This window comes from Schistocerca americana, chromosome 4, assembly GCF_021461395.2.
Source record: "Schistocerca americana isolate TAMUIC-IGC-003095 chromosome 4, iqSchAmer2.1, whole genome shotgun sequence".
Taxonomy (NCBI): domain Eukaryota; kingdom Metazoa; phylum Arthropoda; class Insecta; order Orthoptera; family Acrididae; genus Schistocerca; species Schistocerca americana.
This window is the reverse complement of record NC_060122.1, coordinates 504,763,119-504,785,629: the sequence shown is the minus strand read 5'-3', so window position 1 is coordinate 504,785,629 and position 22,511 is coordinate 504,763,119. Positions and strand designations below refer to the sequence as shown.

The following is a 22,511-nucleotide window of genomic DNA, read 5'->3' as shown; positions in this document are numbered from 1 at the left end:
GTCATATCCTCACCGATGTGGAGGAAGTTGGGCGACGTGAAAGCGGTGTAGTCTTTGACGTGTCCACGACTCCACGCCAAGAGGTAGAAAAGTGGTGTGCGGACTGATTGGGTGTTTCGTGGGGACGTGGATTCTGAACTTTTTAGAGTTCTTAGAGAAAAGGCGCAATGGTGTGTTTTTGTACAAGCATTTCTTAATGTGTAAGATAATTCCACTGAGAGAGGGCTGTCTTAATGTATCGTTTATATTTATTTAAAGCCAGCGGCACCGAGTTCTACATCTGTTGGAGCTGGAAGTAGATCACCAACAAAAGCTGTTGCCCCCAGAGCAGGAAGCGGAGGGACAGTAAGGCAACGGTACGTTAATGTATTTATAGCAGCAAATTAATGGAAACAAATATATCCAATTTCCGGAATGTTTACATATAAGTTGCAGACCTAATATGCTGAAGAATCCGTTTGCTGTTGGTATGAATACTAAATGACGCTTCTAAATATTAAAAAAAAATTAAAGCTCGTAATAAGGTAGATTTTACCTACAATAAATTTTGACTAACTTATAGGCTGTTCAGTAGTAAACACCAACAAAACATTCGTTCCAGTAGTAGGACCTGCAGCTATGTCAAGAACAGATTTGATGGTTATAGTGGACACTTCCTTCTATTTGGTTCCCCAAATTGTGCCTCCCACAGACGTATAGTGCTTCATAATGCACAAACAGCTGTTAGTCTTCACGAGCTTTCCTTGCTTTTTCAATGTCAGGATTAGCTAGAAGTACTAATTTTGTCACGTGGACCGTTACTGGTACTCTTATTAATATGTATGGTAAACGTAAGACAAGGGTCAAATGTTACTGTGATTTTGTAAACGCATTTCGTCAAGGATTAGTGTAGATTCATTTATTATGATCTCTTAAAGGTTTTCATGACATTTCTGTGAACTAATTTTTCAAAGCATAGAGAAGAGGGCAGAAGTGCAGTTATGATGTACCTCTGTCTTCTGTTGCATGCTGCACTTTGTAACTGCAGAATGAATTATATCAAGTGAACACGATGATTCACCGTATTCCTGTGTAGAGATTCCAACACAACCAGATTGCCACATTCCAACCTAACCTCGGCCTCGGCTTTGCTACAGGTCAGTTGTCACTGCATCATGTTTTCTTCCTGCTCTCTGAATCAAATACAAATGCAGTCCAGCCACTTGCCATCATGCATTGCACTGTAAACCGTATCTGCATTTTAGTTGAAGCACCATCTTGTGCCATATACCAGGTACTTATCTATTTAGTAATGTAAATCACCTCCCATTCCTGGAAATATGTCCACAATACCATGACAAATTGTTTAAGCTTTGTTTGTAATATGCTTTCTCAAAATATCACTGGTAAATATTCAAAATTCAGCCTTGAATTTCATAGTAGCATGATCAAGAGATGAATATATGCTGTTTCTTTAACTCATTATACATAGATCCAAACAATTTCTCTAGTTGTGGTAGAAATAATTTTATTCAAGATTTACTCTCCCCCCGCCCCCCCCCCCCTCCCCCTCTGTTTGTGGGTGTGTGTTTTAACCTCTAATTTGATCGCAAACCTGTGTTTTTATACAACTTGGTTGCACCTCTTTCTCTTTTCACAGTAACATTTTAATGCAACCATTGGTACACCTGCAGCGCACCAGAAATTGTTATATCCGGAGACATAATTAAACTGCAGCATGCATCCTTTCCATGAAAACTGTCTAATATTTAACTTTGTGGTTGCTGACATCAAGTCTGTTGGGGACAAACTACAGTCACTATGTTTGGTAGCTTTACAGGGTCTTGCTGGACAAAAAAGTGAGCAAAATTCTACTGGCACAAAAATATGGCTATGTGGCAGTCTAGGAAAGAGTAGTTATTGCCATTCAGCAATTCAAAGCAAGAATAATTCTCATTGGCTCCTGATACCAAAAGTGTTCAAAATTGGGTAAAGCAAAAGATCGAAGTACCACCTGTTGGCTTTGACATGTGGTGATGCCAAGATGGCAAATGCTCCTATATCAAGCTGATACAATATCGTGGCAATGGCATCACAAAAAAAAGTATACAAATTATTTAATTGGAGAAATAGCAAGAAACTAAGGGGACAGCTGCAGGAATTAGGTGGTTTTGGGCAGGGACAAACTAAATAAACAACAATCCTAATATCATATCAAAACAAATATGAACACAAAAATCAAGCAAACAAAATCCTCAACATTCAGTAAAACCACAATAAAAAAACTGAAAAAAATAGTTTTATTGTAAGTTTTATGAACACATGCATAGCTCCAAAACCCAGTACTAGGAATTTAACTTGACCTATATTGCTCACACTAAATCCACAATGCCACATACAACTACTACAAATCCGGTATCTAATACTTAACCAAAATGCGCCCTTATAACTAATACTAACGTAACCTCACCAATGAAGTTAACACAAACTCCACAATACTTACCAATCACAATCCAACATAATTAACAATGACTAACACATCTACCCAAATGTTGATAAAAATGCGTCAATTCTGTTATACAAGAAATGCACAGTCATACACAACACACATACCATGCGTACAACAACAAAAGATATAAAACCATAAAAACTTATGTACCAGTGAAAGTCAGCCAACACACAAATCTAGCAATAACAAAGATAATGTGTTATCAACACTATCACTCGAATGACCAACTTTGATTTCTCAAATCAGGAACTCCTCTGAATAGACTGCTGTTCCATCAACAAAGTCACTTACACTGGTTCCTGGTCTGAAATGTAGCAGCATTGGTCGATCTTGTACCTTCTCAAAAAATGTAATACTTCACATACATGACAGTTGAAGCAAATAACTGTAGGAATTTAACTGTGGCCAGCATGTCATCCCTCATTGCGGCATATTCATGAACTTTGTCATATCCAAAATTGACAAAAAACGAAACATAAAATTAAATCTCCAACCATAAACATTCACCACACTATTAATTCTAAACATGAACACAAATCTATTACCCCTAACTACCAACGTCAGCGTAACTCACTAACAAACTGTCGCAGACTCTTCCAGTGTTATTCTCACAAACAAGCACTCAAGAAGTCCAGTAAATCACTGAAAGCACTCAAAAACAATTTAGAAACAAACATGTCACATTAGAGTGCCACTGCATACTCCAACATGCCCACTGCAAACACAGTTCATTTTAAATACTACATGCCACAATGATGCCACACAACACAATTATGTCACCTGTCAAAGCAGACAGGTGGTATTGCAATCTGTGGTTGATCCCAAAATTGGACTGCATCCTGATTTGTTGCTCGCTACTGTTTCTTTTTAGTTCATACAAAGGATCACTTGTATTAAGTATTAAACATTGAAAGTGCAGAATGTAGGCCTTCATTTAATTGGATTAGTCAACAATCCAGTTCTGCACCAATAAATCAGTGATGTTTACATTCTACATTAACTTAATGTTAATAGATATCTGTGCCCTAGCTGCAACCATAGTGGAGGGGTATCTGTTGAACAGCCAGACAAATGTGTGGTTCTAGAACAGGGACAGCAGCATTTTGAGTAGAGCAGGGGCAACAATCTGGGTGATTGGTTGACCCAGCCTTACATCAGCCAACATGGCTTCTCCATTCTATAATGCGAACAGCTGAAAGCAAGAGGAAACCATAGCTGCCCTTCTGTATGGTTAAATGCTGTTCTTGGGTAAATTATTCTGGAGATAAAACAGTCCCATTTGGATGATGATTTTCGACGCTCGATTGACTTGGCTTCCTCATCTTCGTCAGCTTAAGCAGAAGTGTTGGCAGCACCTCAATACCCTCCATTGCCTGAGCAACACAAATTGGGGTGCAGATCGCTCTATGCCGCTGCGGCTCTACAGAGCCCTTGTCCAATCCCGAATTGACTATGGGAGTGTGGTTTATGGTTCGGCAGTGCCCTCAGCGTTGCATTTACTTGACCCTGTGCACTGCCGGGTTTGACTAGTGACGGGAGCTTTTAGGGCGAGTCCGGTCACCAGTGTACTGGTGGAGGCTGGGGTCCCTTCATTGCAAATGAGACATGTACAACTGCTCGCCAGTTACGTAGCACACATTTGTAGTTCTCCTGAGCATCCAAATTACCGTCTCCTTTTCTGGCCGCATTGGCGGCCCAGGTCGAGGCTAACAATTGCGGTCTGCATGCGGTGCCTTCTCTCTGAACTGGAGTCCTTCCCTTCACCTCTGGTTAGAGTCCGTTCACATACACCTCTATGGTGTATGCCTCGGCCACAGCTTCGTCTGGACCTTTCACATGGCCCTAAGGACTTTAACCCTGCGGCTCTCCGCTGTGACTTCCTCTCAATTCTTGACGTGTTCTGGGGCTCTGAATTGGTTTACAATGATGGCTCGATGGCTGATGGTCATGTTGGCTTTGCCTATGTTTACCGTGGCCATATTGAACAGCATTCCTTACCTGATTGATGCAGTGTATTCTCTGCAGAGCTGGTAGCCATTTCTTGTGCACTTCAGTATCTCCGTTCATGCCCTGGGGAGTCTTTTCTTTTATGTACTGACCCCTTGAGCAGCCTGAAAACTATCGACCAGTGCTACCATCATCATCCTTTGGTAGTGTCCGTCCTGGAGTCCATCTATGCCCTGGAACGGTCCATTCATTCAGTGGTGTTCGTCTGGACACCTGATCACGTTGGAATCACAGGAAATGAACTTGATGGCAGGCTGACCGAACAGGCTACACGGAAACCACTTCTGGAGATGGGCATCCCCGCAACTGACCTGCATTTGTTGTTATGCCGCGAGGTTTTTCAGCTTTGGGAGATGGAATTGCAAAATCTCAGTACACACAATAAACTGAGACACATTTAGGAGACCACGAACGTGTGAAAGTCCTTGATGAGGACCTCTCACAGGTACTCCATGGTTCTCTGCTGGCTCGCATTGGCCATTCCTGGGCGACCTACGCCTACCTCCTGAGCCGTGAAGACCCGCCTGAGTGTTGGTGCGGTGCTCGGTTGACAGTGGCCCATATTGAACAAAATGTTCTCAGGTTTCCAACCACTTCAATTGGTTAAAACTACACGAGCTTTCGGCCAAGCACTCCTTGGCCGAAAGCTCGTGTAGTTTTAACCAATTGACGCGGTTGGAAACCCGAGAACATTTTATTCAGTGTTATCACCGCGAGACTCTGCATTCATACAGTGGCCCATATTCTTCTGCTCTGTCCTTCTTTGGCTGCGCTGGCACTTCATCTTCGGTTGCCAGACTCGTTATCATTGATTTTAATAGAAAACGCCTCATCAGCTGATTGGGTTTTACATTTCATCCGTAAGGGTGGGTTTTATCATTCAGTCTGAGTTTTAACACATGTCCTTTGTCCCTCTGTGTCCTCCACCCTAGTTCTTTTAGGGTGGAGGTTTTAATGTGTTGCAGGGTGGCTGGCTTTTCCTTTTTATTTTCATGGTAGGCCAGCCACTGTAATCTGCTTCCTTGTTTCTCTCTCTTCTAACTGTTTCTTGCATCTCTCTGTCGTTTTCGTGTCCTTTTTTTTCCTTCATTCTTGTGGTCTTTCCTTTCTTTCTGTTTTGTGTTATATGTCTCATCTGTTTTATTCTCACACCTGTGGCATTGTTTTATTAGGAACAAGGGACTGATGACCACATAGTTTGGTCCCTTTCCCCCTCTTATAAACCAACCAACCCCATTCGGATCTCCAGGTGGCCACTACTCAGGAGCGGGAAACAAAACTGACATTCTACGGGTCAGAGCCATTACATCCCTCAGCCCTCGAGCAGGTACACCATTTTCATAACACAAACAGGCGCATGGCGTAATTTGTACATATGTAAAGAATAGCTGCGTTTTTGTTACCAAAATCACAGTTTAATTAAAAAGTGCTAAAATAAACTTTCATTATGTCATTCTGTTGCTGCATACAAGTGTTACCCCCACACTAATGACTTACCCTGAACATTAAACAGCACAGTTGTATTGAATCCATGCCAGCTCTTTATTTGATTAATAATTATCTCATAAATAACTGCCTCAGTGTGGGATTGTGGTGCTAGCTCGGAATCTTGATCATTTTCTTGCACAGATTGCAAATGTTTTCTCACCTAGCTCGCTGTTTATTTTATATTACTGGTGATGCTCACTTAGGCGTGTGACAAAACAACTTATCACTGTTAGGTGAAGCAGTAATTAAGCAACAGGTACAGGCTTACAGTTGTAAAAGAACAATAAAATGATAGAAAACACTGTTTTTTTGTGATTAGTGCACTTTAAACATAGGCACATACCACGTCCGCTTGAGGGGAGGTAGGTTAGAAAATTTAAAGAGGGAAATGGATAAGTTAAAATTAGATGTTGTGGATGTTAGTGAAGTTCAGTAGCAAGAGGAACAGGACTTGGGGTGAAGTGAGTATAGGGCTGTAAATACAAAATCAAATATGGGCAATGCAGGAGTAGATCTAATAAGGAATAAGAAAATAGGGAAAACTGCTATGAACAGCACAATGAATGCAATATAGTAGCCGAGATACACAAAGCCAACGGCCACTACAGTAGTACTGTTAAGTCTATATGCCAATCAGTTCTGCAGATGAAGAATTTGAAGAAATGAATAATGAGATAAAAGAAGTTATTCAGATAGTTAAGAGAGATGAAAATTTAATTGTGATGGGGGGACTGAAATTTGATAGAAAAAGGAATAGAAGGAAGAATGGTAGAAGAATAAAGCAAAATGACTGGAGAAAAGAAAAGCAGCTGTATTAATATCAAGATCTCTGATGAAAAACCAATACTAAGCAAAGAAGGGAAAGCTGAAAGGATTATATAGATGGCCTACACAAGGGAAATGTACTTGAAAGCAATATTATAGACAGGGGATATGATACCACAAGAACAATGTTACAGAGCACTGGAAGATCTAAGTTAATACACAGCCCTTCGGAGCAGACAACATTCCTTTAGAGCTGCTGATATGTTTGGGAGAGCCAGCCATAACAAAACTATTCCACCTGGTGTGCAAGATATGAGATGTATACCTGCAACTTTAAGAAGAATGTAATAATTCCAGTTCCAAAGAAAGCAGGTGCTGACAGATTTGAATATTACCAAACTATCAGTTTAATAAGTCATGCTTGCAAAATACTAACTTGGATTCTTTAAAGGAACAGCAGGCATTTGACAATGTTGATTGTAATACATGCTTTGAAATTCTGAAGGTAGCAGGGGTAAAATACTGGGAGTGAAAGGCTATTTGCAACATGTACAGAAACCAGATGGCAGTTATAAGAGTAGAGGGGCATGTAGAGAAAGCAGGGCTCGAGGAGGGAGTGAGGCAGGGTTGTAGCCTATCCCTGATTTTGTCTTTACACTGAGCAAGCTGTGAAGGAAAGCAAGCAGAAATTTGGACAGGGGATCAAATTTCAGGAGAAAGAAATAAAAACTTAAAGGTTTTGCCGATTACATTGTAATTCTCTGAGACACCAAAGGACTTGGAAGAGCAGTTGAATGGAATGGACATTGTCTCGAAAGGAGTATATAAGATAAATATTGACAAAAGCAAATCAAGGGCAATGGAATGTAGTTGATTAAACCAGGCAGTGCTGAAGGAATTAGATTTGGAAATAACACAAAAAGTGGTAGCAATATTATGAAATTATACCATAATAAAATATTGTTACATTCCTTCTTGGATTTTCCACTGTTTGACTAAAATTGGTAGATGAGATTTGCTACTTCGGCAGTAAAATAACTGGTGGTGGTCAAAGTAGAGACGATATAAAATGTAGACAGGCAGTGGCAAGAAAAGCATTTCTGAAGAACAGAAATTTTATAACATTAGATATAGGTTTAAGTGTTAGGAAGTTTTTTATGAATGCATTTGTTTGGGGGCATAGCCTTATATGGAAGTGAGACATAGACAGTACACATTTCAGACAAGAACAGAGTAGATACTCGACTGAAAAAAGGGATGGTAGATAGGACACATTCTGAGACATCAGGGGTTCACCAGTTTAGTATTGGAGGGAAGTGCGGGAGATAAAAATTGTAGTGGGGAACAAGAAATGAACATAGTAAGCAGGGTCAAAAGGAGATAGGTTGCAGTAGTTATTGGGAGATCCGGTAGCTTGCTTGGGTTACAGTAGCATGGAGAGCTGCATCAAACCAGTCTTCAGACTGAAAACCACAATAACGGTATGAATGAAGAAATGACCAGTGGTTAATGCAACTAAGAACACGAGAAAATTAGCAAAATAAAATGTGACTAACCAACACTGTCACAGAAATAAGGGAATTTGGGCTGGAATTTTCTTTGTTGTTAATGCTTCCAAATATATTAAATTCTTGGAAATATTGTGCAACAGGGAGAAAATTGGGGTTCTCTTGAGGACATAAATGTATTCATGGAATGTGCTATATATTAAAGAATTTCGTGACACACAGCCAAACTAGCACCCTCCAACTTAACCTAGACCTCAGGTTACACTATAGTTCAGGTGGTCACTGCAGTGTCACACACAAAAGTCTAGCAAATAACACAACCCAAAATAAATTGTCCTCAGTCAATTCCCATCTCTGCAAGAGCTATATTAGTTTAGGAAACATGACAGTCTAAGCCACCATTAACAAGCATGTTATACGAAACTTTTTACATCTAAGTAAGTGAAACACACAAACAAAAACTACCAGTATAATCCTCGTAAAATACAATGCCATTCTCCAAAGAATATAACAGTGGTTCGAATTGTTCACTAGACTGACTTACAAGAAAACCACACAGCAATCAGACATTCGTATTCCCCTATATTTATGTTATGTGAAGTTCAGAACTCAAATATCAATCTGCCAAAGCAGTTTGATGCAAATCTCAAAAATTCTTGAGAAAATCAGCTTTGAAGTTATCTAAACGGCTTTAATTTCCTAAATGAAGATAGATTTTTGATAGGCCTTGGCTCTGCGGTAGGATTTTCATGCAGTGTGGTCATATTCAATTCATGGGTGATGCAAATTTTTTAACAAAGGTGCATTTTCTATGAACATTTTCATGAAGTGTCAAATATATAAAGAAGAAAGTTGTATTTCTATTTAAACAATTTTGTATTAACAATATTTTCCAGAAGATCATTAATCAAACATTTATATTTGCAATGAAAATAGAATTTTTGTGTGAGATGTATTGTCAGAAATGAGATTCTGTGCATTTTTTTTAAAATGACAATTACCAGTAGGTATGTGATGATCTGTATATATTTGATGGATTGTATATGTAAACAACCTATATATTGAACTGAATGGAAAAGAAACAATGGCCAAAATGAGGCTTGAACCGGCGATTATCAGTCTCAAGCACTTCAGATATGTTGTTTGTTTCCATCTTTATGTATCTGATGGTTCACAAAAAGCTGTTAGAAGTACCTTGGTTTAAAAATTTGCATTGGCCAGGAGTCAAACAAGTAGTGCCCAGTTGGTATGTAAGCAAGCAATGTAGATTAAGATCCTAAAATAGTAACAATTTGGGGAAGGGGAGGGGGGCATTGACATGCAGTCTCTGCACCAGAGTTGCCCTTCTTTCAGACAGGATGGAAATATTGAAGCTGTCGATACTGCCCATCTGCTGTGACATCATCAAAATGGTGGATATGAGCCAGTTATAAAAATCTAATATGCATAAAACACACATAACAAGAATTATAGTCATTCTAGTGACATTGTATTCGTTGGCTTCATCATCTGATATTGAAATTGTTATCTTTCAAGCAAACAGACCTTGGGCCGAACAACAACTCAGTATGTCTCCGCAGCTAAGATTTCATTCTCATATTCACTGGCCTAACCTACTGTAGAACTCTGCCTGCACTACAGATTGACAGGTAAACACAACCTACATTTCCAGTTGAACATAAAAACAACACTAACACAACATAAGAGACGTCAGAGAATAATTTCAGATGAACTGCATGCATGTATTTCCAGGAATGCTGATTCCTGGTTGCAACTTTTCAGGTTACCTCAGTCACGATGGGATCATTTTACGGAACACATTCCCAGTGCAAATGCATTGTTACACCAGAATAAATAACTAGTTAGTTGTTATTTGTGGGGATTTCACTGTAGATTTTCTGAAAGCCTGATAATAAGCTTTCAGTTTGACATCAGTTATTGATTTTCCTACTTGGGTTGTACAGGAAAGTAGCATGCTGAGAGATATTTTTATAGACCAAGATAAACTTAATCAAATAAAAACTTTGGGTCGACAGAAGGGTCCGATCCAACGCGCCGGCTTTGACCCGTGACGTAAGGGTGTTGTCGTGTGTGACGTCATGACGGCGCGGAGTTTGGTTTGAGTGTGGCTGTCTCCAGTTCTGTTTTATCTTATTTTATTTACTTTTCTGATCTGTTCGTTCTATCTTGTGAGATTTTTTTTTTTTAAATTTAAAAACACTTATTACTTATTTTAATTATCTGTTTCCTCGAATTTCTGTTTTAGTTTATTATATTTATCTTTCTGATCTGTCCATTCTATCCCGTGAGATTTAAAAAAAAAAAAAAAGACAAAAAACACTAATCAGCTACTGAAGCATCTTTATCTTCTATGGGTTGCAGGGGTTATGACCCCTGGGGAGGTGGGTGGGTATTCATGCATGGCTGTCTTCACTTACACGTTGTAGCTACGCAAGGCGTCTAAATTTGTTTATATTTAGTTTGCCCCCCACCCAAAACACCCCATTTCCCGCGCTTGTCCCGTTAGTGTCATTAGGCTTCTTGTGGGAAGTGTGTGTGTTTGTTTTTGTTTCCGCCATATTTGTGACGTCATGGGTCAAAGCAGACGGGTGGGATCGGACGCTTCTGTATTTCCAAAACTTTTCCTGTTAAGAGTGGTTTGTCTGATCGTGATGCACAGCTATTTACAATATATGCCATAGCACCATACAGTAATGTAAAACCATCCTCCAAAATAGTGCATTCAATTAAAGATTTAACAACAGCAAATTTTAGGGAAAACTTGCAACAGTTACACTGGGATGAGTTGTATGGGGAACCTGATGCTAATTTAAAATTTATCATGTTTCATGATACATTTGTGAGTATATTTGAAAACAGTTTTCCTGAGAGAAAACAGTGAAACATATTTGTAAGAAACCATATAAAAAGCATGGCTTACTAAAACTTCCTTGTAAACAGAAAAGGGAAATGTATCTTATAGCTGGAAGGAGTAATGACCCAGAAACAGTCAAACATTATAAAAACTACTGCACTGTATTAAGAAAAGTTATTAAAAAGTCCTTAAGTATGTGTATTTTGTCTGAGATTAGGTCCTCTGATAATAAAATTAAGCAATTTGGAATATTGTTAAAAGAGAAACAGGGCAGCTGAGAACATAGGAAGGCTAAGTTTCTGTCAGACTCAATGAAAAGTTTGTTAACAAAAAGTTGTAGGGAAAATAGGATCCAGCTATTCATTAGAAAATGCAAGGCTGTATATGGAAGAGGCAATACCAATGCAATGTAATAAAACTGAAATTCAACCCATCTCTTGTACTGAAATTAGGAAAATAATAAATTCACTCAAAAGTAAAAGCTCGCATGGAATTGATGGTGTTTCCAACAGAGCCCTAAAAGCTTGTTCCCAATAGGTCTCGGCCATACTAAACTTTACGGGACACCATTCTTGATACCTCCCCAGTTACAGGACTCTGCTGATTTTTTGCAGACTCTGCATTTCTCTATCTAAATGTGAATTAAACCATTTGTGCACTCTCCCACTCATAACATAATACTTAACCTCATCTAGAAGAATTTCATGATTCACACAGTCAAAAGCCGTTGAGAAAACAAATACTTACCAATGGGTGATGTTTAGATATTCAGAGGCTTTAATATTTGATCAGTGAAAGCATATATAGCATTTTCTGTTGAAAAGCCTTTCTGAAAACCAAATTGACATTTTTTTAGTACTTCATTTTTACTAACATGCAATGCTACTCTTGAATACATAACTTTTTCAAGAATTTTGAATAAAGGTGTCAGAAGTGAGGTTGGGTAGCAACTGTTAGCATTCATATCCCCATTTTTATGCCATGATTTAACAATAGCATATTTCAGTCTGCCCAGAAAAATGCCGTTTCAGTGACCTACTACTTTCGAGTAGTTGTTGTAGAGCTTTGCAACAACTGCTCAAAAGTAACATGCTCCTGAAATAGCGTGAACATCTCGAACTAATTTATGAGCATAACTTGATGTCATAGGAGAAATGATGTATATGACATAATCTGTTACAAAAAAAAAATCATCCGTAAAATACTTAAAACTGGCCGGAGGCCAAAATTGTACAATCATACAGGAAATAAAGAAAATTGCAGCTGAAGTCTTCAAGAAATCATTCAAATAATGTAATTGGGTTGGGCAATTTAACACCACTATGAGCATGTTGGTGTGACATTCTAAACCTGACAGCTGCCCCTGCATTGCAATCAGCCACTTATTCTGGTGAATTAAGTTGCATTTGGAGGACGCTGGTGCTTGTAGAACAGAATGATGATTACACTCTGCAGCAGAGTGTGCGCTGATATGAAACTTCCTGGCAGATTAAAACTGTTTCCCAGACCGAGACTCGAACTCGGAACCTTTGCCTTTTGCGGGCAAGTTTCATCATTGCTTGTTTCAGAGGGCTCCAGTATGAATTGTATTTTGGTATAGTTACTAGTAGTAATATCACAGGCTATCTCAGTTTCAGTGCACATTCCACTTACATTGGTGTTCTTAACTCTCATCAGTGCATAGTAAATTTATTGCTGCAAGTTAACATCATGTTTGAATTTGAGCTGTTGTATTTCTCATCCATATCACGCCTTCCATCAGTTTGCTCTCTGTTTTGTTCCTATTTTTCTTTCTCCTCCTTTTTGTTGCATATCCAATAAAATAAACATCAGTTTTTGAATAAAGCTGTCAGAAGTGAGGTTGGGCAGTAACTGTTAGCATCAGACCTAGTATCCCCATTTTTATGCAATGATTTAACAATAGCGTATAATGTAAACAGCAAACAGCATATAATGTACAGTTCATGTTTGTTTTGCTCTTCTACCAGTTTTTCATGTATGTTTATTATTATAATTATTTTTAGTAAAACCACATCCAGCACAGCATCATCAGGACGTAGCCGGAATCAAGGACCAGGAAGTGGAGGCATGTGGAGGTTCTACACAGATGACTCTCCTGGAATAAAAGTGTAAGCGATAACACCTTAAATTTTTGTTCTTGCTGTTATCTGCTTTCTTTTCATGCCAGTCCTCTCAGGATTTTTATGTAGGTTGTTTTATCAGCCACATTCCATATGTTACTTCAACACACATCATTTATTTTTTTTTGGGGGGGGGGGGGGTCAGGCAATCTTTGTGTGATTTCCACAACCCAAAGAAAAGGCTTCACTGATCCATTTTGCTGTAACATTCTTTCTAGTAGAAGTTCATAACAGTATTAGTTGTGGCATCATCTAGCAGGGACTGCAAAGCTTCTAACGACAGTTCATTTATTTCATTCAGTTGCCTAGAGCAAGGACAGGTGTTCTGTAGTGATATATTAAAGTTTATCATTGACATTTCTCTTCATTATAAAGTGAAGATAATGATGGTGTTTCTTGTTTTTAATGTTGCCTTATGTTGTTTTACCAGTTCCATAAGCTCCTCCATATAAAAATCATCCTCAAAGTACACATTCGCATTTTAATCTGTTCAGCATGTCAGCTTTTTCCATTGCCATTATCTTTAAGAACAGATTGGTATGCAACATTAACTATTACCGTGACATACAGCCTGTTTAAGTTCTAAAATAGTTGCTCCATGTACCATTTCAGGCCTATAATGATTCATCTGCTCATAGTTGTTAATTGTTTTTCTTAGTTGTAAGCCAGGAGACACTTCAGTACAAAAGCATGCAAGACTATAATTCTTGTGCTCTTCCCTCATGGGAACAGCATTACTCCTATATGTCACATTTTCATTTCATTGAGTTCCATAGTGTCTTCGAACAGCACTTTAACAATATTTCTTAAAAATCAAGTATGCCACACATTGGTATCACCTCTCTCCATTGTAATTTTGTACCTGAAGTTGAGGTCTCTAATAGCTGTAGTTACGAGTGCAAGTTTTTTTACTTGTTCTGTCTTCCTCTTTTTACTGGGTGTTTGTAGCTTAGTTGAACCAGCCCCCTCCTGTTCTTCACAGCGTTTTTCCTTACAAACTTTTATGACATTGTTTTTGTGAATCTTCAAATTGTCTGCTGTTCTTTAGACTACCTTTCTTAGAGGTAATGGAATTGCATATCTCTCTCTCTCTCTCTCTCTCTCTCTCTCTCTCTCTCTCTCTCTCTCATCAAAACATTCCCACACTGAGCCCACAAACTCAGGTGAATGACCATGCAAAATGTGAAGCAGATCACTGAATTTTCCTTTTATCAAGCACACTTTTCTGCACATTTCTGCTGCAAGCTTCAGACATCCCGTAGCACAAAAGAAACTCACCAGAGAAACAAAGCAAACAAAAAAAAAATTGAACTCAACTGTTAAGTTACAGGCCAGTCGTATGCATCTGAGTAGTAACCATAGCAAAGAGATCTGAAAGTGGTGAACGGAACTAAGGTGCAACCCTGTGTGTTCTCTGATTGGTTGCCCCTATGGTAGCAGCACTGTAAACGGAGAGATGTCGGTCACTTTGTTGTTTTGATCCAGTTACAGAAAATGGTAATGTGTGGATAGTGAGGGATTTATGGCCTGTGTTCATGACTGTAAATTTTTTTAAAAATTATTTATTTACTCTAAGAATAGAGAGATATGAATTATTCTGTGCCCTGCTACTAAGAACATTACTGCCAGTGATGAAATAGTATAATGATGTAGATGATTATATAACAACATGCACTACCACCTGAGGCAGTAATGTTAGTATTCAGTTGATGCATGAATTTCTGAATAATTTAACTTTGGTATTTTTCTTAAGCCATTGTTATTGATGGGAAATACGAGGGTAAGTCAATTATTATCTGCAAAGTAGTTATAAAATGCTATTGTAATTAAATAGGAAAATTACAAGAACATCATGTTGTGACATAAGTCTCCTTGCATTTCAATGCAATTTGGCCATTATTGTAGAAGCTTCCTGACGCCCTCATAAAAGAAAGTTCTCAGTTGAGCTGCAAGCCAGGAATGCACTGCTTCGTCCAAGGCAAATCAACAGCCCCTTAATGCTTTTGAGTAGACCAAACAAGTGATAGTCAGAAGGGACAAGATTGGGACTATATGAAGGTGGTCCAGTACTTCAAATTTTGAGTTTCTGGAGCATTTCAGCAATGGGGCAGCAGTATGCGGACGGGCATTGTCGTGCAACAATACAACACCTTTTGACAGCAATCCTCAGTGTTTGCTTAGAATTGCAGGCTTTAGCCTGGCAGTAAGCATTTCACTGTAACATACGTTGTTTATTGTTGTGCCCCTTTCCCCATAATGTTCCAGAACTGGAGCTTGTGCATCCCAAAAAACAGTAAGCATCAGTTTTCCTGCGGACAGTTGGGTCTTGAAGTTTTTCTTGCATGACAAATTTTGATGTTTCCATTCCATACTCTGCCGTTTATTGTCCATCTCGTAATGATGGCTCCATGTTTCGTCACCAGTAATGATACTGTCTAAGACTCTAAGAAGTCGTCCCCTTCGTTACAATAGCAATCCAAATGTTTTTGCAACTGTGTGTGTTGTTTAGGGACCCATCTTGCAAACTTTATGAAACCCAAGTCGGTTGTGGAGGATTTTGTAGGCGGAACTGTGACTGATTTGCAGATGTGCCATTTCATCAATAGTTAATCATCTGTCTAAGAGAATCATTTCATGTGAATGCTCAATGGTTTCTTCATTTTTGGCAGTAAACAGTCGTCCAGCTCCTTCATTCTTAACACTGCTCCCGTACTGTATCGGAAGTCTTCGATGAATTTTGGCCCGGTATGCCTTCCGACCACAAAAACGGATCACTAAACGTTGCTCTTCTTTGGTGCAAATAGATAGCAGAGCAGGCATGATTAACAGCATGGCAGCAATAATGAAACTAACCTAGCTGCTTGAAAATTGTAAAGATATAACAACAAATAAACAAAGCATGTGTCATCAACGTAAAACAGTACTACCAAAATAAACAAAAGTATAACTAAATTGCAGATATTAATTGACTTACCCTCGTATGAAAGGATTTATGGTTTGGCTATAGGCTTAAGCTGAATTGTCCCACTGCCAGTAACTTGTGACTCTTTTTTTCCTAACATTTGTTCATTTACAAATAATTTATTGCAGGGGCCCTGTCCCAGTGCTCGTCATGTCACTGCTATTCATTGCCTCTGTTTTTATGCTGCACATATGGGGAAAGTACACAAGAAGCACATAAAATGAGAGAGATGCAGCAAGAAGGCATTCTGTCTACAAACAATTCCAGTCCAATCATGTACTGATCATTCCACGACAAACATGTTAAAATGTTCCAGTGTTATTCCTCTTTTATATGTAGAGCAAAATAAATAAAAAATATATATATTTATGTTCAAAAAGCTTTATCTGCCTATGTTCAAGAGTTAATATTTTATAAATACATTTAAGTACAAAAATAATTTATTTTCATCATTTAACAGGTATTTAGATATATTTTTTATGACTTACAAAACCTGACACCTACAGTTTTGTGAACTGCCATAATCTGGAAATTATAGAATATTTCAGCAATTAGACTATGAACAGTATATATCTCAGTACAGAAAGACACCAATAAAATTCTCATAAGACAGATAAACTTTAAATTTCTCATAAGCCTTTTCCACAACTTAGATAAAGTAATTTTTCTTTGTACTGACGAATACAGTATAGTACTTTCTAATACACAACACAATTAAAATAAGATACTGCTCAGTCTCTTTGACTGTGACTGCTTGGTAAAGTCTCACATATATTAAACTATTCATACAATACACAAGTGCACTGAAACAATCATTGCATAAACATTATAAAATTATTCAGGAACAATATAAGTCTAATTTGCCGTTGCATGTAACAAATCTATTGGGCACATTCAGCACATTAAGTGTAATGCATATAAAATGGCAAATTTTAACGATGCTTGTAACAGGGACAACATTAAAGAGCCACAATGTTTTCACAATTCAAATTACACCAAATGATGGATTATGTCAATTAAAAAAAAAAAAAAAAAAAAATTCTGAAGATTGCATCATAAATTGGTGTAAATACATTGACAAACCTAGTGGTACAGGTTTTGACTACCTTCTATACACTGCATTCCATGCATGGTGACAAACCATTAGCCAAACTTTCTCATTATTTCTGGGATAAGCCATAGCAATCTTTGGCAAGAATAGAAATTCTGAAGAAAACATTTTAAAATTCTTTAGATTGTATGAATTGGCTTCAAACCAGGAGAGACAGCATAGATAAGTAAAAGCAAAAGTTCACCAACTGAAGGATCTTAATAGGGAAGGAAATAATTTATCACATGCAATGTTAAGTCATTGTGAAACATAAGTAGGACTGTGCACCTTCAGATTCTGTTTTCCTGGTGGGTTTTCAGTGATGTATAATGATATTGTTTGACAAAGAATCAAATTTTCAGAAAGTTATGTCCTCAATTTCAAGTCTATTATGGGAACGATACATGACAATGTTTCAAAAACAATGAAAGTATCCACAAAATAACTAGATAAAATGAAATTTTATATAATTTGTGTGCCTTGACTGGTATAATAGCTCAAACTACCAAACAATTCAAACATAAAATACTTACGTAGAACACAAAGCATTTTGAAAAGAGGAAACTTTCAGAAAAGTTCCACAGTAAAGTGGAAAATATAAATAATCCCTGAAGACTGCTTAACAGCGCTCGTGATCTGCCGCACAAAAGGGAATAAGAACAATATTCCATTCACTCCCATATAAAATAATATCCAGTGCGGTTCAAACCAGGATAGAAGAGGGACTAGGGCAAATACCTAGCAAGGTTTTGAAAGTTAGATCATGTGCTGAATAGATCTTCAGCATAAAGAATTCAAAGGTAGAAGATGCTTAGAAGAAGCAAGCTTACTGTAATTTTTATCAACTTTAAAGAAAGCCTGCAGATTCAATACATATTTTGGGGTCTTAAAACATTTGGAATGGATAGCAAAACAAGAAATCTCAAGCGAAGACTTACCAACACCAAATAACAGGCGAAAGTCACGGGAGTGACATCAGAGTCCTGTAATATGTCATGCCAAAAGGAATCTCTTGTGAAAGCATTCAGATTGGAAGGGAGAAATGGTCTAGGATAGACTGTCTGACATACACGGCCTAATGTCTGTCATTGACAGCGACTTGGGAACAGCAAAATCAAGAGCTGAAGAGCACCAAATCATAGCAAAAGTAACAAAACTCACTGATAAGACTGTTCTAAAGTGCATTCTACAGACAGACTGACATGACATTTGCTGGTGCATCATGTGGTACATCACCTTACCTCCCACATTTTTATGTACACATCTATGAACAGATACAACACACTGACAAAAAGAATTTTCAGCTTCTTTAAGCAAAGGAAAAGAGGGTAAATAAACACTGGCACAACACAAAAACAAGAGTGATGAAGTTTAATACAAAAACTGCCAAAGTGGTTCACAGATGGCCTAAATCAAACCTGACCTGAGTAGATGAAAGTTGCATTGCAAATACTTCACAAGCAATAAGAAACATTTACACTTGTTATATATCAACAGAAAAAAAATGGGAAGGGAAATTTTTCTGTTCCTGTATATTCAAGTTTTGTGACAGTTTACTACATCTGGAATGAGGTAAAACCTTGTGTAATATGAATAATGAAAGCTGAAAGTCAAACAATCATGCTGCACAAATTACTCTATAGCAAACAAAGGTTTGGAAGGAAAAACCAGTTTTATGTGTAACATTTTACACAATACATTCGATGAGTAAATTTAATCTTCAGAAGTATTTAAAGGTGAGAAAAAGTTAAAAGAACATGATGTGCAGAAAGTTGTTGATGTTAATGACACATAAATTAGTGGAGTAACTACCAACTAAGAAAAATTGTAGTAATTGACTGCTCGAGATATATTTAAGAATACAGAGTGCTGTCATTTGCTTAATAGTGGTACTTCACAAAACAGAACATGGCTAGCTTTGTTAGTAAAATTTGTCTCTTAAATATCAAATTTTGTTAAAAAAGAAAAGGTTGACTTTTGCAGCTAACATTTGGACCCTGAAATATTACTGTTATACCACCTACTGCTGACAGAAATGAGATCATACATAAATACTGGGGAAAAAATCAAAATGTCACATACAATTAGTTAATGATATGAATAAAAAAGAATAAATTAGTTACATTAGTGTTGCAGGCATTAACAAATTTTTCTTCTTCAATGCCAGCCCAAATATCATGTACCATGTTTCCAAGTAAACAATTCCATCAAGGTTCATATTTCTGCAAAAAGCTCCATCACACATTTAACAGTATTACTTCCTGTCTTTGGCTGAATGAATATGACTTAACAAATGTCCAAAATAAGAGTACACTTGAGATCATCAAGAAGTGGATTAGCACTTAAATGAATAATATCAATCTGTTACACTGACTCTCATTGCATACTTTATATGCAATAAAGATGTACTGAATGGCAATGTCAGTGATCTCTCCTTTCTTAGCATCTCAACTGCAGTAAATAAAGCAAATAAAAAACATGGAATTTTGCTGTTTCTTTTAGTTATCTTCACCAAATTACTGAACTAAGCCTTCCTTGTGATAATTCCTCAACCCAGTTTCGACTCTGTGAATTACAGCTGGATAAGGGTTAAATTTTCAGTCATTAAGTTGGTTCATAATTAATTAATTCATTACAATGAGATATTCACACTTTGTTTTCATTAAAAAAAGTTTGAGTCTAATGCTTATAAACGTCTGCTAACTTTGCAATGGATAACTTATAATATCTGTTGCAGATGTTGGGCAATTCCCACAATTAAAAAAATACCCTGAAATTACTTTTATTAGAGAACTGTCATTCCTTGGCCCCAATAAGGGGGAAAACCATTCTCTCTCACATGTAACTCAGTGTTTTGTGAATGTCTTCACGCATTCATACACACACATAAATATTAAAATTTCATTTTGAAACAATTTTATACAACTAAATAACTGTGAAAATTTCTCTCTTTCTAGAAACTATAGTTAAAACAGCAGCCACAACTTATATAAAGATATTATGACAATACCTCATCTACCTAACTATGATTTACAATTATACTGTGCAACACATACACAATTTCAAAACTCAGTTTTGATTTTAAAACAATATTATTCAAAACAATGTACACAATGTAGGAAAGTAAAATTACTTTCAGTATTTATTTACAAACAATCTCCAACTTAACATACTTGCTCGCAGGCAAGAATGCATGTACACACACACACACACACACACACACACACACACACACACAAAAAAAACCACATTATACAATTTTTGAGGCACTTCTTGGTATCACCACCGAGTGGTTACACAATAAATCTAAGGCAGTGATTTAATCATTAAGCTCTGTCTTTACATATGCACAATCACTGGAATCTCTCAGTTCACATTAACAGTCACAATAAAATACATATTTACACTTCAAGTCTCATGTACTTATAAAAATCCTGAAAGGCTCTTGAGTTAACCATTTTAATTTGACATCGAAGAGTCCATAGCCTCATTAATCGCAAGATCAGAATGATCAGCTTCTGTCTGTAGAGTGATCATCATCTTTTCGTCATTTGATGAACTGCCATCAGATGAGACTGATTGTGTTGATGTTGCAGCTTCCTATATAAGAGATGAAAATTTATTATGAAAAAATACATTCATAATGACAGTGAATTTGCCCCATGCTTGTGAACAACAAAAAAAATTGCACCTGAAATTACCACTACTGATTAACTTACAAAAAGCTGACAACTGAGAAATTTCAGTGTACAGTAAACAAGCATAATCAACAGTTATACTAGATTTAAAGTTTAATTGTGAATGATACAAATTAAATGAAAAATACACTAGTTGCAATAATATTCATTTGACGTCCAACACATTAGAAGTTTTCACGATCCCAATTTCAGAGGGATGTTGTGGATCAAATTAATAGTACTGGTGTCTGTATGCAGTGTATTTTGTGATTTAATGAACATGTTTTTCAGTACGTTAAAAATGCACGAAAGTTACACATTCATGACTGTGTGTGTTGTTAAGCTGAAGTTTCATTATTATAAATTATTTTTGTGGTAACAGGCAGATGAGCTTGTGTAACTCTCAGCTTGATTTTTCAAGGATTTGTTAACATCAGTACAATTTTTCCAGTGACACTCCTCCTTTTCCTCATATCTTGGAAACGGTGAAATGAGCACCAAGCAACTGTTTGGACTCCTTCGATTTTCTTTACTCTCTTAGTATTGAAGGCCAGTGCCCAGTCATTAATTTCCCAAATAGGAAAACCTCTACACTGAAGATTTCAAACCATTATTACACCCAAAACATTTACAGTATCTTATGAAAGCTACCTGTAGTTGAGTGCATAGCTTTTAATTCTTGTAAACAAACTCACTGGCTCGGTTCTGGTTGTAGTAACATTTTTTTTAACTTGTACATAATATCCTTTTATTTGTATTTAGTAATCACAGGAAAATGTGAGTACTCATAATAAATTAAAATTTGATCAAAATTGCTGAATGTCTTATTGTCAAAAGAAGCTGTATTCAATTCAATATGACTAGTCTTCAATTCCTAGAAATAAAAGTATTATATTTTCTATTTGTTATACTGTATTTTTATACCAAATTTTCATTTACTGCGAGTACTGCAGTTTTCGTGAGACTAGTAATTTTTAAAAAGTGTTACTTTACTAAGAATTGTGATTCAGTTTTTTAAATTAATAGTTCCTTTTGAGAATTGTTGTAGAATTCAAATAAAAGTAAAAGCAAAAGTTGCTACTAGCAAGAAATGAACCAGTGACTTTGAAGTTGGAACAGCCTTATACTACAGACCCAGCTACCAGAGACACTGATGAAATGTTTTACACTTAAGAGTGAAATCTTCAGGTCTCCAAAGGTGATGTTATCCTGGTTGACCTCTTCAAACCCTGTAAGTGTGAAGAAGATTGAAGATGGACAGTCTGTAAACCCCTGTTGTTAAACTAAGTAATGCATGGTTACCAAGGAGAAGGTTGAAGAGGCTTCCAGAGAAAACTTTGATAAACGTGGAAGTTCAGTATGATTAAATGTAATCAACATAATAGAGCACAGAGGTACAGGGTAATTTTTGCATTAACATTTCTTACTTCCTCCAGTAATCTTACAGTGTTGCCGAAGCACCTTCAGTTGCCCAAAACAATATTAGAATAATTATGAGACAGCATTCTTA

The 22,511-nt window shown here is 37.1% G+C and overlaps 2 protein-coding genes and 1 non-coding gene across 3 annotated transcripts in view; 2 read left to right on the top strand and 1 right to left on the bottom strand.

The window, feature by feature from the left end:
* Positions 1-10: 10 nt before the first annotated feature.
* Positions 11-16,600, top strand: LOC124612338 (protein transport protein Sec61 subunit beta). The gene is made up of 4 exons (XM_047140487.1): positions 11-170; positions 259-356; positions 13,156-13,260; positions 16,363-16,600. Exons 1-4 carry the CDS (start codon positions 168-170, stop codon positions 16,451-16,453), a joined length of 297 nt encoding a protein of 98 aa, XP_046996443.1. The 5' UTR covers positions 11-167; the 3' UTR covers positions 16,454-16,600.
* On the top strand, positions 14,894-14,963 carry LOC124614530. The gene has a single exon (XR_006979747.1). It is a non-coding gene; the product is annotated as a small nucleolar RNA Z195/SNORD33/SNORD32 family (small nucleolar RNA).
* LOC124612337 (transcription factor Sp4-like) overlaps positions 16,600-22,511 on the bottom strand; it is a 97,374-nt gene continuing 91,462 nt past the window's right edge. Inside the window, exon 12 of the mRNA XM_047140486.1 lies at positions 16,600-20,924. Coding sequence (XP_046996442.1) covers positions 20,784-20,924 — 141 coding nt within the window. The 3' untranslated portion in view covers positions 16,600-20,783. The remainder of the gene's footprint in view (positions 20,925-22,511) is intronic.